The sequence below is a fragment of the Sturnira hondurensis genome, unplaced genomic scaffold (genome assembly GCF_014824575.4).
Source record: "Sturnira hondurensis isolate 20B ecotype Veracruz unplaced genomic scaffold, ASM1482457v3 Scaffold0008196, whole genome shotgun sequence".
Taxonomy (NCBI): domain Eukaryota; kingdom Metazoa; phylum Chordata; class Mammalia; order Chiroptera; family Phyllostomidae; genus Sturnira; species Sturnira hondurensis.
Window position 1 is genome coordinate 7,214,126 of NW_028080827.1, and position 17,877 is coordinate 7,232,002.

The 17,877-nt window shown below is 39.8% G+C and overlaps 1 protein-coding gene across 4 annotated transcripts in view; it reads right to left on the minus strand.

The window, feature by feature from the left end:
* The window catches only part of MYO5A (myosin VA), a 185,177-nt gene that overhangs the window by 28,967 nt on the left and 138,333 nt on the right, over window positions 1-17,877 (minus strand). For all 4 annotated transcript variants that reach the window (XM_037054650.1, XM_037054649.1, XM_037054648.1 and 1 more), the window contains exons 24-30: window positions 16,810-16,958; window positions 12,099-12,212; window positions 9,177-9,320; window positions 8,872-8,925; window positions 5,320-5,547; window positions 3,139-3,147; window positions 752-852 (exon numbers count right to left, since the gene is read on the minus strand). In XM_037054650.1, coding sequence (XP_036910545.1) covers window positions 752-852; window positions 3,139-3,147; window positions 5,320-5,547; window positions 8,872-8,925; window positions 9,177-9,320; window positions 12,099-12,212; window positions 16,810-16,958 — 799 coding nt within the window. The remainder of the gene's footprint in view (window positions 1-751; window positions 853-3,138; window positions 3,148-5,319; window positions 5,548-8,871; window positions 8,926-9,176; window positions 9,321-12,098; window positions 12,213-16,809; window positions 16,959-17,877) is intronic.

The following is a 17,877-nucleotide window of genomic DNA, read 5'->3' on the forward strand; positions in this document are numbered from 1 at the left end:
ATGTGCTTTATTCTGTGATAAACCCCAGCCACAGAAAAAGCTTTAGGAAAGTTCAGCCGTTCAGTGATGGTTCAAATCCTGCATTCTCAGCCAGCCCACCTAAGATTCTTGAGTGTAGAGTGACTGAGCTAAGTGCCACCTGCAATTTCATTTATATTTAGAGTAAATGGAATAAAACCAGAGTTAGGATCTTCTTAGAACATTTTAGGGAACACAACAAAAATGTGGTCTCAAGTATCAGGGTCCCATCCTAGAAATTATAGAACCCCCTTAGACTTATACGGCTAATACTAATATTATTCCAGATACTTCATCATTTCACATTAAATTTTGATTATTGAAAGCTGCATTTGCCCCTATAAACCTTCACAACCAGCCTGAACAACACATAATCGTGACCACCAACGACAGCCAGTCCAACAGTGACCAACTTGGTTTTATTCTCAAGGCTCAGACCTTAAAGATACAGACACATAACCCCTGGGTATAAAGAACTTTTCCCTGACACGACTCATGGAAAATGCTACCCATGTTATGAGCTTTTATTGAATATGTTGAAAAAATTGGATTCCCTTTGAAGGTCAGAAAGCTACTAAATCAGTAAATAAATACTTTGCAACTGTACTTGAATGACAATAAAAAATGTGAAAAATGAATAAATACTGATACTAACAGCAGTTAAAAAAAGGAGGCTCGAAGACTACAGATCAATACAACTAAACAAAAACAGGAATAAATAGGATCAACTTACCTGTTTGTTTCTTTCAAACCAATGTATGCTTGTGCTATTTCGCCTTTATCTTTCATTTTCTGTACATCTTCCAGAAGTATTGTGGAATCTGTCATTGTATTCTGAAGGGGGAAATGGCATATTTCCATATTAAGAATCAACTCAAAAGCTTTGAATCACATACAACACATGTGTTTCTGTGTTCCAGCACAACTCTGCCCCTCCAGAGCACCGGCTCCAGACTGCAGGAGTCTAGAGGGTAGTGGGGCATAGGCAGTCCAGAAAAAGAGGGACCATTTCCCTGGTGCTTATATATCACACATTACATGTATGGATATTACATAGATGTTTCTACACATATACATAGAATGTATGCATGCATGTAATATATGCAGTATTAGAACAATAACCAGGCAAATGGAATATATATACATATATATCTTTTTTCAGCAACACACACATATGATGTAAAATGCACACAGCCCATCAGGGCTTTATTTACAGGGCTGTGGCATCCCAGAATCTCACCACATATATAGCAGAGCATTAAGGATTCTCTAGAGAACTGAAGGTTCCTCTTTTTCTGAACTGCCCATGCCCCACTGTCCTCTATACTTCTGCAGTGTGTGTGTGTGTGTACATGTATATGTGTATATACACACACAGTAGGTTTCATATTATTAAAATATACACATACCTCAAAATACATAAATAGCATCAGAATAAAAACCAGGCAAGAACACTGAGTAGTGAAATGGGAAAAGCTATTCTTCCTACTACTTTTTGATCAGTTATAATAAAGCAAATGCCCTAATAAAACACTGAGCATTTGATATAAAGCTCATTCTTCCATGAAAAACTCAGCACAAAAAAAAGTGGCAATCTGATGTATGCTTCAGCACACATCCATACATATATATGTAAATGGGAAGAATTTAGCTCCTTATCAATATCTCCCTTCTGCTGTTATTCAATTATTTTTCCTGTTACAGTATTACATGGTACATAAGCTTCTTGAAATAAATGTCTGGCAGATCGAAATAACTAATGATTTTGTATAAAAAGAACTTTTCTGCTAACATTTTACTTCCTTTTTAATTTTTCCTTTTCGGTCTAATCTGTCCGACAGCCACTGGAATTTCAAAATTTTGCTACTACTCAGCTACTCTGGACCTCTCACTAAACAATGGCAAAAACAGACAGTAAGAACCACTGTTCTATAGTCTCTAGAAAAGAATACACTCTAGAACCCCAGGGGCCATTCTATTTGTCTAAACAGCATATATCTGACCTTCAGTCAACGGCTGCTCTGCAGCCAGACCACACCATGAAATGGTGTTAGTAGAATACACTTCAAATACCAGGGTCTTAGAGACCAGTTTCGAGGTCTTAACACCAACTGGAGGCCCACAGTAAATACTTGCTTTGGAATTTTGGTGTTTATTACAAACATCTTTTTTTTTAAATCTCCTTTTCTCCTAATGCTATTCTTTTGTGAGTTTGTAAATGTGTTCTTAGAGAAGACCAAGTATAATATGATAAATGCTATTAACAAAACTTTGTATTTTACTGTATTTTAAACACAGAGATTCTCCTTTAAAAAAAAGAGAATCTTTTTTCTCTTTCCCTGAAAGGCATAAATTCTTTCTACTCTATGAAGGGCCATACTCAGATTTTTAAGTTTTAAGCAATAACTCTCAAAGGCCCAGGTTTAACAATGCTACACATATTCTCTGATATCTGAGGACCTACCTATAGCATATTGTTTTGAACTTTTAGTAAATTAAGTAACTTGATCTAATTAACTGATGCAAAGGAAAGACAGGCTTCTTAGTATGTTGCTGTCCTGACAGTAAGTAGCTAGTCCTTCCCCTCTCTGGCCTATCTCAGCTAAGAAGTGCTGGCTGCAGCATGGGATCAGACTTAGCCAGCCAGCATTAGGAAGTTCCCAACTCACTGCTCAGTTTGTCTCCCCTAACCAGAAATACTGAAACGGGGGCAACCTGTAGGAAAATCCTACCCTTCCCAGGGTGTGCTCAGCAATTCAGGCTTCTCTTCACCCTTGGCCAACAAACCCATAGCTGGCAGACTTGAGAGCACGGGAGAGCCTGTGCTTTTAAGTGTGCTCCATGTTAAGGGCCTCCCTGACTTGTGGATGGACTGCCATAACTTCCAGTGAGTCACCGAGCTGACTCTGAATTAGAAGTCATGAAGACCTCTCTGGGAGCCAGACTACTATACCCATATTTTCCCACTGACTTCCTGAACAAGAAGAGGTCAAAATAGTAAATCAATTTGTAAATATTAAAATGGACTAGGTAGCCAGAAAGCATCAATTGCATATACTGAGGGATATTTGTAAACTAAAATTAGGATTAAATAGTATTTACTAAAAATTTTATAATTACCTTGTCATCCTGAAAATCACAAGTCAGCAAGCACAAAAAAAGAGAAAACAATAAACTCTTAGTTCCATAAATAAATTATATCATTGAGTCCCCATCCTAACAAATAAAAAAACCCCATGAATCGTTTCTCCTAAAACTAACTCAATAAATTAATATTCATGGAACTGACATGAGGTGGATATCAATATATATTTGTCTTAATTCTCAGGGACAAGTACTTGAAATTCTTTTAGCACGTTTTCCTAATTGTAAAGTATGTCTGAGTATGTGAAAAAAATGACCCTTCTGTCAATGTGTATGAGTGAAATTCTTTTCCTAGGTCTGTGAGAGCTGCAATAACGAATGCCCTGATAGGAGGTCATTTGTCCGAGTAAAGCCTCCCAGGTGGATAAACTAGACCTGGCTGGGCTGAATCATCACCTTGCTCACTGGGTGTCACCACTGTCCTGCAAAGAAGCTGTGAAATGACGTGTCTATGAGTAGAAACTGAGTGCGACAAAGAGCCCTGGGGTATTTGGAAGATTGCAAATAGCCTCCTGGACATTTTTCCTAGGAGAAAACAAGCGGCTGCCACACGTAAGCTGGGAGCTTGGCGAGCAGAAGCCTTGGTTAGGCCTTGGTTAGTTGTCACGTGGAACATGTGAGCTGGGTAAGTGACAGTGTGTGATCCCAGGACTATGTGTTCTGTTAGATGGATTGTTTTATGCTCTTTGGTTTCTTTTTCTTTTTCTTAACTTTACTGGAGTTTCTTATGAGAATACCAGTTTCTAACAAGGGAACCAGGTACAGAAATCCTGAGTGTGGTCTCTGCTCCAGCTGGCACGCAGGGGAAGCCTTGTTTCTTGAGTGGTCGTCATGGGAACCAAACTGAAACAGCCCTAAGGAAGGCGAGATGTATGTACGGAGCCAAGCCAAAGGAGAGATTCTATTCTCCAACTTCTCATTTCAGACTTAAGGTTTGTGTTTATTTTAAAATAAGGAAGGACATTTCTTCATAGAAGTCCATTTGTTACTGGGCTATTCCAGAATTTGATATTTTCTGGACCAGTGTTAATCCTAGGTGAGAGTTACATTATGAAATCAAACCTATGTGCTGGGTTCACTGACTTTTTTTTTAGATTTATTTTTAGAGAAGGGAAGGGAGAGAGAAAGAGAGGGAGAGAAGCATCAATATGTGGTTGCCTCTGGAGCGCCCCCTACTGAGGACCTGGCCTGCAACCCAGGCATATGCCCTGACTGGGAATTGAACAGGAGGCCCTTTGTTTCACAGGTTGGTGCTCAATCCACCAAGCCACACCAGCCAGGGCCAGGTTCATTATCTCAATCATATTCGGAACTACCATTCTTTAAGAGAAGCACTCTCAGATCTTTCAAGCATCTAGTTCATCATATATCACAGTCATATTTTATACAGCCTGTCACGCAGTTGGGATAGTTGATTGCCTCAAGTCTTGGTAACACTTTGCTACAGAAACATGGGCAGGGACACAGGCCAGGCTTCAAGATGATTACTCAGATCATTTTTGTCTGATGGCATGTGACGAAAAGGCCCGTTTCTAATCAGCACACGACAGCACTAGGTCTCAAAATACCTGAAGGCAGGGGAGGGCTTCAAAGGGCCGTCTAAATCCTCTGGTGTGGTCCTTCCTGCTGAATCACTAAACACAGCCCCTCCCCGCTGGGGCAGCTCCCACGGTTACACAGCGCTCCCTGAGGTGAGCAGAAATCATCTCCAGCTAACTTCCACTCACTGATCTCATTTCTAATCTTTTCATGTTATCTTTCCAATTAAACAGGCTACTTCAACAAACAATTTTAAAGTTGTATTAAAAACTTCTCATGGCAAAATAATTTATGAATTTTTGTACTTAATAACATTTAATTTTTGATCAAAATTTATAGTGGCCAAATTAGTACAAGAAGTTAATTTTAAAAGCCCTGTGCTCATGAACGAGAGATGAGACTTTGAAAACCATTCGGGTTTCCCTTGCTCTTTGCTCACTTCAATTGACATTTGCAACAGTTTTAAAACAGCATTGAGACTCTTTTTAAAAAATGATAATATCCTTGTTTAAACTAAAAATGTTCTTAAGTGTTTGCTTCATTATATAATGGATGGAATGGACATAAAGAAACAGGCCAGCACCCAAACACCCTCTTTGGCCACTTGCCCGTGCTTACCTTGGGCTGGATGGCCTCTTTCTGGCTCACCAGCTGAGACCTCAAGATGAGGACCTCCTCCTTGCGGACATCAAGCTCCTCACTCACGGAGGTCAGTTGCTCCATGAGGACCCGGTAAGCCGGTGCTCCCGGAGCGGTCACCTCTGGGGCACTCTTCTCACTAAGGGCCTTGCGTAATTCATTTAGTTCATTTTTCAGTTTTTTGTTTTCTGACTCCAGTTCTTGACGCTGTGTGAAGAGACACAGAACAGTTCATTACAGTTACCCTCAACTTTACATTGGAATGCTCGTCTTTCCCTGAGGTGGCAGAAGGGAAAAGGTCGCCAGAGCTATCCCAGTGAATGTCTTCCCAGGTTCTACTGGGGGCTTTGCCCTGCAAATTAAGGAAGTCAGACATCGAGTAGAATTTAGCAAGGTAAATGGTAGTTAGCTTCGTCAGCCCAAATTCCTGAGTCGAATTTGTTCCAGGCCTGCCCAGGTTGTGTTCACAGGCCTAGAGAGACTCCCACGTTCCAAGAGATGGGTTTAGCCCAGTCCTAGGAAGCCCAGGTTTTGCTTGTGGGTAAATAAATACAAGGGCAGCTATGAGGGTCCAGCTAGTCAGCTTATTTCCAATGAATAGTTCAAATGAGTAGATCCCTGAAATAAGAGCAGTATCCTCTTATTTTCTTTGTAAAACAGAATGGAAAGACCACTGAAATCTTAGCCTTTTAACTTCTAATTTAAAAAATTACATCACTTACACTAGTAAAATTCCCTTTGGTCTTTCAATGAGAAGAAATAATACTTTTTTCACACTTCCTTCCTGTGTGTCATGCTTGTGAAGTTACTGGCAGAAGCTCTGAGAGGTGGGGACAGAGGATGGGTTACCTCCTCCGTCACCACCCAGATGGGCCCACACTTGCACACCCTTTACCCCCCACACTTGCACATCCTGCCAGCCATCCTGACGACACCAGCCGGTGCTGCTCTCTGCACATTCTGCTCCAACAATGGCAATGGGAAGCCAGAACAGAGTTCTGACATTAAACTGTATTTACTGGCACTAAAATGCAAATGTCACCAAGTGCCAGCTGAGAAACAGTGAAGTAGACAGTCATGTAAAAGCACCATAGTTACATGTGAAACTAATACGAAATATTTTATATTGAATATAAACTACAGTTAATTTTTTAAATAAAAATAAAACAATTAAAGACACTGTGGTGCCTTATTTAGTACATGAGATAAGACTTTACAATAGTGGACAAGAGGTATCTCGGTATAAGGATAAAATATTTTATGCTTTCTTCCAGAGAGGCAAACTTGAGTTTATAGTACTATATCAGAACTTTCAACATGTTATAGTAAAATTATTTAAAGTCCTTTTTTTCTATTTAAGAATAAATAATGCCTTCTTTCATGAATTAATCCATTCTTATGTGAAAAAATAATGCTCCTTATCCCCAGTCTCCCACCAACTTTCAGATTTGCATTGCTCATTCCTGCAACAGAAGACATATGACTGCCTTCAGTATGACACTTAAGCTCTGAAGCGGTGTTTCCCAAGCTTCCAATGTACATGAGGATCACCTGGAGGACAGGCTGCTGGGCTCTAACCCCAGAGCTTCTGCTTCATGGATGCATGAAACAGACTGGCAGATCTCAGAGCAGAGAGTGGGGTGGGGGACTTGATAAAAGAAGGTCACGAGATTATCCAAAGAATATATATGTGTAACTCATGGACACAGACAACGGTGGGGTGACAGCCAGGGGACCGGGAGGTGGGGGCTGGGTGAAGGTGGACAAAGGGTGGGAGCAGTGGGGGCCATCTGTAATAATGTCAACGATTAAAAAAAATTGTGGGTTTGGGTAGAATAGAGGACAGGTAGTCTCTATACCAAGATGCCATACAGGCTGGGGAGGAAGCAGTAATCGGCTCTGGACAGGGGGAAGTAGCAAATCGACAGTCGATAGGGGCCTATTGATAAGTCACGTACGAAATCACAGTGTTAGGAAATAATACATCAGGATTAGACTTGAAGTAATATTACTGAAAAATAAAAAACCCTTCAGGATGGCTTAGAGAAACCCTAGGAATTGTCAAATATACATAAAGGCTTAAGAATAATATGAGTTCCCAAAGGATACATGGACAAAAATTAGGAGGGTGGAAATGGGAGGGAGGTGGGGGGGCTGGGATGGGAGTAAAAGACAGAAAACTGTACTTGAACAACAATTAAATGAAAAAAATAATAAAATTTAAAAAATAATATGAGTTCCTTACACTATTTTGTGGCTTTTCTAACTTTTAGCTTTGTTTGGTTTTAATCATAAACCTTACCATAATTTTCCAGCCATTCTAAGACTATACTTTATGAAAGTAAAAAATAGTAAAAACAAATGACATAAGCAGAAAATATCTGAGAAAAATTAATTTAAGGCTAATAAATTAATTAGTAACTTTGAAAACTTTTGAAGTTGAGAGCTGACAGCCTGAGAGCTCGGAGGACTCTGATCCTGGAAACCAGTCGAAGGGGCTGGGGGTGGGGGTGGGCACAGCCTGCTCTGTATCAAGGAACAGACTTTTTTCCCCCCACTACACTTCAACCCCTATGTTACCCAAGATGCTTTGCGTTTCAGGGACTACGGTTCCTAACCCAGTGCCTTTGCCTCATTCAAGTGCTCTGGGGGCACACAGTGGCAGCTTGTAACTATCTAGTTACACATTGCCTTTGACCATTAAGAAGACACAATCTCCACCTTCATCCCCCTGTTCCCAATAGCTGTTTAAAAAAAATAAGTTAGAGTGTGTTTCTACTCTTCAAACTAATGCCTAGCTATCTTTCTCCACAAACACATAGTTTCATTGGGGTTTGGTGATTAGAGCATGGGGTTTGCCGCCAGAGATACCAATGGTCAAATCCCATTTCTGTCGGTTTCCAGCAGGGAATTCTTAGGGAAGTTACTTATATCTTTTGGCCTCAATTTTCTTATCGGTAAAATGGGAACTAAAATACTGATTTACAGGACTGTCATTGTAAGAATTACAGTTGATACATAAAATACCTATATTTAAAATGATGATGATAACTATAGCAGCCAACATTTGTTGGGTACTATTAAATATAGTGTTGGGCACTGTTCTAAGCAGGTTTCATGGATTAGTTCATATAGTCCTCATGACAATCCTATGAGATTGACATTGTCATTGTCACCATTTCACAGATGAGAAAAGTGAGGTACACAGAGGGTATATAACTTGCACACAGCCATGTAGCAGTGGATCTAGCACTTGAGCCCAGGCAGTCTGACACTGGAGTCCTTGAACTCTACTACCTTCCACACTCTCAAATGCCAGCTACTGATCATGTTTCTTTTTAGACTGAACTCCATCTATTACAAATGAGAACCCAAAAAAGGAAATGATACAAAGCTAGAAGTCATGCCTGAGTAAGTCGTAAGCTATGGCCTCAGGTGCCCTGAAAGATGTTCTCTGAGAAAGAGAGGTTCTCCACAGTCCTCCTGGCCCAAACGAGACATTGAAAGCCTTGGGCACAAACTTCCCATTACCTTGAGTGACTCATATTCCAGTTCTGCACCTCTGATTTGCGGTCGTTCTTCTTCCTAGAAAAAATATAAGTTAAAAACTTTACAAAGAAGGAGTTATATTTTAATTGTTATGTTTTTACTCAAATATTTCCTTGCTCTGTAGAAAACAGTGAGGAGGGGTGAGCCCTTGCTACTCAAACCAAATCCTACTCGGTTAAAGTACTTTTGGGCTGAGTTTCCACCATGAAGAGACTGCAGGACTGGACACAAGGTCCAGCCTGAGTGCTCATTTGCCCGCGGCCCTGGAGTCGGACAGCACTGCGCACCTTTGCCTTGCTGCGGAGCACCTGCTCCTCCTTGCGGTCCAGCTCATCCTGCATCACCTGCTTCTCTTGCTCCAGCTCCGTGACCCGCTTCTGGAGCTTGAGGAACAACGACATGTCCAAAGGTACCTTCTTCTCACTCGGCTCCTAAACCCAAGAAAAAAATAAGATGGTCAAGACAACCTAGAAGACATAGAAGTCAAAGAGAAACTGATGAACAGCCCAGCAGAAAAAAAAAATTGGCAAGCTTACAGAAGAAACATAAAAGGCCAAAGAATATAGAAGTAATATGTCCAACCTAGCTCAAAAATGGAGAAATGCAAGTTAAACAAGTCAGCTACTATTTTTCCCCCACCAGATTGGCAGAGACCGAAAAGATGAATAATGCCAAGTGTTAGCAACACTGTCTTGCATGATACTGGCAGAACTATAAGTAAGCTAATAGTTATTAGCTTACTAATAAATATGTAGATAAATATGTCCTAGATAAAAGAATTAAGTGAAATACACTAGGTGCACGATGGTATTATAACCTTAAATTTTGTTAAAAAAATAATACAAATATATGGGACTTTTTAACACACCTAGCATACAACATTCAAAAATTGAGAAGGCCATCAATGATTACCTTGGAGAATGGGAGGTATAAAAAAGTTTTGTTTTCTACTTTACACACTTCTATATTTGAATTCTTTTGTAATCAGGAAACATAATTTTTAAAAGGTGAAGGGCCAGCATAAATATATTGGATCAGACAAAGAGAAAAATGAAAATATATATAGCCCTTAATAAGCAGAAAGATAACCTAGTAGCATTTCAAAATGGTAGCAAGGCAACTGGTTCCAACACAGAACCACAGTGAAAACCACTAGGATAAACACAGACACACTGAACAAAGCTCAGCAAAGGAACAAAACTAGCTGTCATCATGTCAGTCCTGAGAGTGCCATAATCGTTTTACCTTGTGTACTGAGTGTGAACTTTCACTGAGGTAGGAAGGGAAAGAACTGGATCCTTAGATTTAATAAATCATAAGGAGTCTCTTTTTTGTCGAGAGAGAGAGAACAGTAATAACATTTACTTAACTAAATGGTCTAAGTATAATTCCTGATTAGCTAATCCTTTATTTCCAATTGCCAATTTTTAAAATGAATGTTTTTTATTCTGATATAAAAGCAAAATAAGTTTTTATTGAAAATTTAGGAAATAAGTACAAAGGAGAAATATGCAGGCATACTCTCACAGAGAAAACCCACAATTTTTGTTCAGTCATTTTTCTACAGATTTATAGAATTAGAGTAATATTTTCATTATAAACTATATTGTTTTAAACCTAAGCATTGTATTACAACTGTTTTCTAAATTCACAATATATTTGAAACTATAACTTTTAATGATTGTTTTGACATGTAGTACCATCATTCGCTTAGCTATTTATTACCTTAGTGATAGGCACTGAGGTTGTTCCTAATTTTTTTGCTATTGAGATATACTAATATAAACATCTTAGTACATAAATATCTAAATTTTGTTTCTAAGTCTGTTAAATTGGTTGGGCTAGTTTATACCTTCATCAGTAAACATTACCTTGCCCAGAACAGCAATGACTGTGATTTAAAAAAATATATTATGTATATTTTACCACCATAAAAAATAGCAAAAAGTAAATAAATTAATTAAAAATTTAAAAAATACCCTGATAAATACTGGTGAAAATGAGGTTAAGCATAGAAGAATTTTTAACTTAAAAATGTGTTGCCCTCAATCAAAACTTGGAACAAGAGGCCTTTCTGTCCTGAGTTTAACACAAGTTAATTTGCAGCCAACACCCTCGCAGCCACGGCTTCCCTTCCCGTGCAGGCGCCGCTCAGGGACATTACACTGCCCTCAGACCACTGGGAGGAGCTCTCCCACTAGACCAACACACTCTGTAGAGGCTCAGAAGTTGTAATTTTGAAATCCTCAAAGGCTAACTTTGTGGCAGTGTCCAAAGGTGGCCACCAAGGCTTTCTCCCAACACAGACGCCTTCCCTCCCACCAAGAGATGGAGCCTATTTCCCACTCCTTGAATCTGGGCTGGCCTTGACCATAGAACGTGGCAGAATTGACCATGTGCCAGTTCTGGACCTGGCATCTTTTGCTCTTGCATTCTGAGGACCTGCTCACCATGCTGCTGAAGAGAGAAGCCACACAGCAAGGCCCAAGGAAAAGAACCCTGTTTTTTTTCAGCCACTGTGCCAGAATCAGTCTATTTCTGGCCATTTCCTCAGAATATGATATAAAAATAGAAGAGCTATGCCCAAATTACCCATTACTGAAACTAATACATTTAAAAAGAAGATCTGAGAATTGGTTTGGGAACAATCTAATTTAAAGGCACTGTACTTTTGGAGTTACAGCAATATGTCATTTTGGTTTTATACCACATAATACAAAACACTAAGGCAGATCTATTAGCTATTTTTCATTAATATTAAATATTTTTCAGTATTTTTGTGGAAAAAATTACATTGGTAAAAACTGTCATCAAGCAGAGACAGCAGTCTCACTAAACTCTTGGGGACTGGTATTTCCAATACTCAAAGGCAAAGGGCTTACTTTTTAAGTAATTTGCCTCAGTCTGAAATAAATTCAGGATAGGCTATTTTTTTATACAAAGATATGTTAAGGTGTAAAAGGGTATTATAAAAGGGGAAATCTGGTCATCAAAATTACATTAAGAGTTTAAATGTTTATTGACAAAAAATATATGGTAAGTATGTATGTACACAACTAATTAAACACCTATCAGTCACTTATGAAGAATAAATAGTTCAAAACAAATGATACACATATGGGCAAATGGCGTCTGTTCTGCAAGGGAAATGTACCGTTAATAATAGCATGATGATATCCTACTTTTAGTGATAGGTGTGTAAAATGTACCTCTGTCCTCAATGGAATGTCTTCAGTTTCTACAATTTCAGAGCTGAAGGTGTATTCAGACTCATTGCTGCTGTGGGTGGAGTCTGTTCTCTTGTGTCCAGGCTTCGGCACATTCTGCAAGGCAAATAAACCGAGTATAATCAACACAACGAAATTCAACCTGACATACTTAAGACAGCATCCACTTTAACTTGGTTTTAATCTCCACATATTCGATGCTGTTCTCATGGCCAAACCATCTGTTTCCTATTGTCTTGACCAAATCCTTACAAAAGGGTTACCTTCTGAGCTCCTCAAAGAAAAGAGGAAGATGTACCTTCAGGGCATGACAAGAACAGTGGCAAAATCAAGTGCTCAAATGAAAACCATCTGTGATTATTAGCAGAGACCTCTTTGGGTTTTTAAGATCATGAGTGGCCAGCTACACTGGGTGGAAAATGGGATGATGCCTCAGCATGCACACACTGACTGCAGTGTTGCAGTCAAATAATCCTTGCTAAAGGTTCTTAAGATATGTTTGATGACAGCATGGTCATTTTACCTTGCTGTGTTTGGGCAGAGTTGAAAAGAAAAAAGAGGGGGTTTCCACAAAGTACCTATAATTTCTGTCACTTTTATGCATGGAGTTGACTCTCTGGAGTCAGCAACAAGAAGGATGAGCAATGCAGGACAGGCAAGAAAGCTGCTCCAAGAACGTGGTGGAGACCCTGGGGTTATTAATTCAGGGAGTCCAGGAGACTCTTTTACGACACATGGTACCTAAGATACTGCGTTCAGAAAGCTTGAGGGGAAGAGGAAAGTCAAGCAATTGTAGTTCCTTCCTTCCTGTAAAAGGGGCTAGTGAATGGCTTGAAGGATGAAGAAAAAGGCTGGGTTTGTGCTCCGCACTCCTCCGGTTCCCCCAGCAGAAGAGGTAGAGAGTAGAGGTTATCGGCCTGCATCTCGCAGAGTTACTGATCCTGGGAGCTTCAGAAAGGCCTCAGAAAGCTTTCTGATCTCTTCAATTTTCTTTACTCCTTCACTAGCTACCAGAAAAGAGCCCAAAGCCACAAAGAGCTTCTTTGCTTCTTTCCTTCCAACATCCAGGCTTACTGGGAGCAGATCCATCTGTGCAACCAAAGTGAAGCCAGCGTGAGGGCAGTCCAAAGTCTCCCGGGCCACCCAACCTGCACTCCAGGGCATAGGGAAGACCCAAGAACACCAGAACCTCTGAAACTATTTAGCAGCTGGGTGCACGCTACAGGAGAGCACCACCACACATAAGTCAAAGATACTCAGGTTTACTCTCTGTTTACACACAGGCATTCTTACTTAAAGTTCCCAGCCCACAGCAATAGTTGTAGAGGAAGATGTTTATTTACCAAATTGGCTGTGTCATTAAGAGAAACAGGTAGGCCCATAAACACTAGAACAAAGATTTCTAATAAGCTTATTAAGGGTGAGTGAGACCCCTGTTTTCCCACATGTATGTATTTTTAAACAGCAAATACCTTAAGGTATGAATAGGAGCAATGCTATGCAAACAGATTTTCTATTTAATGTAACTTCGTATACATGGCAGTGATTACCAATAAGTGTTTTGAGTTGGAAACAGGAGAGAGCTGGGTGGGAATCTGCCACTTACCCGCCCCTTGCCCAATTTCTCCAGGCCTTACTTTCATCATCCAGAAAAGGAAGATCTATTTCACAGTGCTTACATGAGGATTAAGTAAGACAGTACAAGTAAGGAGTTTAGCATAGGGCCTGGGATATACCAAGCACTCAATTAATGGTACCTGATGCTGCTTTAATTGTTAGGACCCTGCAGTAATTCAACTCCCTTAGTGACCTTCCAGTTTTCATTCAATACGCTATTCATTTTACAAGGACAAATCTATGCCTTGATTATCATGTTCTCCTTCAGGACCTGCATGTGGCACCTCCTTTTCTCCTTATCTCTTTTCACCCATAATTCCTTCTTTTCTTGAATCTGTTTTTACTCCCTTTATCAAGATTAATGACCCTGTTGTTGACATGCTGGATTCCCTCCTCATTTGGAATTAATTTATCTTCCAACACTTCACAAGCCTGGATTCACTTGCCTCATTATCCTTTCATTGTTGGCCTAAACCAATTTGCCCTTCATTAGCCCTTCACTGCCGCAGCCCTACAACGGAATGTTCCTGGAGAAAAATCCCACAACATTTCTTGGTCTCAGGAAAAAATAAATCTAGACCCTAGTAATCAGTGGTACTATCTGAGGCAATCCATCAAGTTTCCCTGCTTAAGTTTCCCCACCATCTATTTGAGGAGTCTATTAACTGCAAACGCTTCATTAGCATTGCGGCAGTGAGAGCTCATTGGCAGAACAGTGTCAATGAAAGATTAGTACCCATCTGTTAGTTGCTCACTTCTATCTAAACATTAAAATAAGATGTTGCTATTAACATTTTAATTAGTCCTAAGTTATGAAGTCATTTTTTCATTCTCCACAAGCATTTTCTCTGAAGACTCTGATCTTGATTGCATCTGGAGCTGGGAAATGAGACGTAATGAAGAGCTGAGTAGGAAGCAAGCAACCTCTGAGGTTCCTTCTGCTATTTTCCCTTTCCCTTCCTCTGACCATTTTGTTACCCAAAAGGAATGACAATGAGTCACAGACATCCAGTGGAGAGGGTAACAGCCTGAGAAATCTGAGATCAGGCAGCTAACCTACCCCTGGAGCTTGGTTACATCTTTCTTTTTCCACAGCACTGCTGGAAACAAATAAAGAGCAGGCAGAGACTTGCTCAGCAGGAAGGACTAGGTCTGTTAAGTTGTTGGACGATGGAAATTACTGGAGGGCCTTTTCCAGAAATGGCTGCTTCTCCGACTAAGGAGGCCCATTAGCCACACAGATGTCTCTGGAATGTGCTCAGAGAGTGGTATAAATAGCTTCTCTCATTTTATTTTCTGAGGTTCACAAGGCACAGTATTAAAGCAACCCAAAAAATATTACAGAAAAAAATTTGTGTATCTGTTTAAGCTGGTTGATCCCCACATTTATTTAATCTCAATCATTTCTTTTCCCAGTGCTACTTCTTTTTTTTCTTGTGATAATTTTTTAATGTTTTTTAATTTAATTATTGTTCAAGTACAGTTTTCCGTCCCCCACTCCCTTCCCAGTCCCCCCTACCCCCAGTGCTCCCCACCTCCCTCCCATTTCCACCCCCCCTTAGTTGTTCTCCATGTGTCCTTTATACTTGTTTCTGTGAATCCTTCCCCTTTTCCCCTGTGATTCTCTCCCCTCTCCCCTCTGGTCCCTGTCAGCATGTTCTGAATTTCAGTGTCTTTGGTCATATTTTGTTTGCTTGTTTTGTTGTTTAGGTTCCTGTTAAAGGTGAGATCATATGGTATTTGTCTTTCACCACCTGGCTTATTTCACTCAGCATAATGCTTTCCAGTTCCATCCATGATGTTGCAAAGGGTAGTAGCTCCTTCTTTCTTTCTGCTGCATAGAATTCCACTGTGTAAATGTACCATGGTTTTTTGATCCAGTCATTTACCAGTGCTACTTCCTAATGTCCCAAGTAGTGGCCTCTGAAACAACCAGTGGGATACAAAGTATAGCTCTAGCCATAACTAAAGTATAGATTAACCATAAATGTTGGTGTGGTTATCTAGTAAATAGAATACAATACATGCAAAAATGGAACTCTGGGGAACATGATGTTGAAAGACAGAGGAAATGGACTCTAGATAAAGTGGAGGATGTGAATGAATAAAGGTTCCCACGGGGCCAAGTGCAGCAGGGAGATCATGGGAGACAAGACTTAATGCGGGTCCTTCCCATTGGTCCACTGTACGGATGATGGTGACCTACTCTTCTAATTTGTTTGTCATATACAAATTCAGAATATAGTAGTGAGATCTGATATAATGGTCCGCCTTAAATTTAAATTTAAATTAGCTTTTTAACCTCTTTGAGACTAGACTTTCTCACTTGCAAGGTGGCAAATTTATTTCATTTCTTTTGTTATATAATCTTTTATTTTGATGTTTTAAATGTCACATTTTTAAAGGATCCAGATTGAAGCAAAATTTGAAGCAAGTATTGAACCTGGTGATATCAAATTATCTGTTTTTATAAGATATTTCAGAGCATTTCTGGCCATTTGTACCATGAGGTTACCTTAAAGGCTGACACTTTTAGGGAACAAGAAAGCCAGGGAACTCTCTCATTTCCTGAAAGCAGGTGAAGTACAACAGGGGGTGTGTGAGAACTATTAAAAGTACATTGGCAGATGTGGAAAGAGTCCTTGAAATGGAAATTTATTACAAATAGAGGCTGAATTTTCTTTTTGTAGGACTAGGTCTTTGATATTATAATAAAAGCCAGTGGAGGAAAGCACTCAATTATATAAATATTTGCTTTATATGCAAATTTTACACGATGTCATTCAATATATAAAACAAAGCCCAGCTATATTGACTTTGTACTATCTTATAGTCCAGTCTTTAAAGTGTTTGACTTTATAAAGTATTTATAAGTAAAGTTTTATAATTTCTGAGACTTGCTTTTGAAACAATCCAATCCATTGGATAGGATGGGATGAAGGGGCAGAAAAGTGTTTGCCACTTTGGAATCAGGCAACGAGTACATGGAATACATGGGAGTTCATTCTACTGTTCTACCTACTTTTGTATGTGCTTAACATTTTTCATTTAAAAAAAGCAAAATCATTTGACCCACCACCATCAGAGTCATCTCTTCCTTGAGGTCATCATATCGTTCTTCTAAGCGACTAAACTCATTCAGAAGGTTCTGGTATCTCAGCCTTTCATCATTGAGATCGAGTTCCAGTTGTTTTGTTTCTTCTACTAACTTCTTCTCCATAGTCTCTGAAAAAAAGAAGAGGGAAAAGCTTATCAAAGATGCCTCCACAAAATACAGCAGTACGAACACATACACTCACTTCCAGATTCTCCACAAAGGGTTTCACTTTAGCACCATGATCTATGAAGAGTATCTTCATAGTCAACATAAGGAAGGAAGAAATACCATGACAATAAAACTGAAGTGATTAAACAATGACAACAATCGCCCACTGAGTTCTATGTACTACAGGCTTAGTACCACCACTTAACTCACTGGTCATACATAGCACATCCTTGATGACTTCCACTAGTCATGGTCGGGTAACAAAAGTGCAGTCATTGTTAGTGACTGACAGTCATTGTCAGTCACTGTTAATTCATTCCAGAACTCCCGACAAATACCAAAACAGATGAGCATGGAAGGATGAAGCATTTTCTCTTGCGGGGCGGTGTCATGATTCATATAAGTTCTAGCAAGTGTGACGAATCTCAAGCAAATGCCCAGTGCTGAAACATGTTTTTCTTATCAAAGTGCAAGGCGTACAGGGTTTGATGAGTTCTGAGGCTGATGAGTACCAAGGTATGACTATACACATTTTTTATTCCAATAGTATTCTGTTTTAGGCTGTTTATAAATTCTTTTGTCCAAACCAGGGCACCCCATCAAAAAGTCAGATATTCCTCAAGTGTCCGAGGGAATGGCGGCTTCTCAGTAGACCTGGCTATCCTATGGCACAAAGTCCACTCCCCCCAGTCTCTGGGTTCTGTTGAGCCATTTTCAGCACTCTGAACTTCCCCATGTCCTATTAGTTGCCCATTTCTAACCAGATAAGCTCCCCATGCCTGGACATCTGTGTTACTTCTCCGGCATGCTCCTTGGCAATCCCTCACCTTTCCACTTACCTGCTCCACCCTAACCATCTCTCTTGCCAGTAGCTTGCAT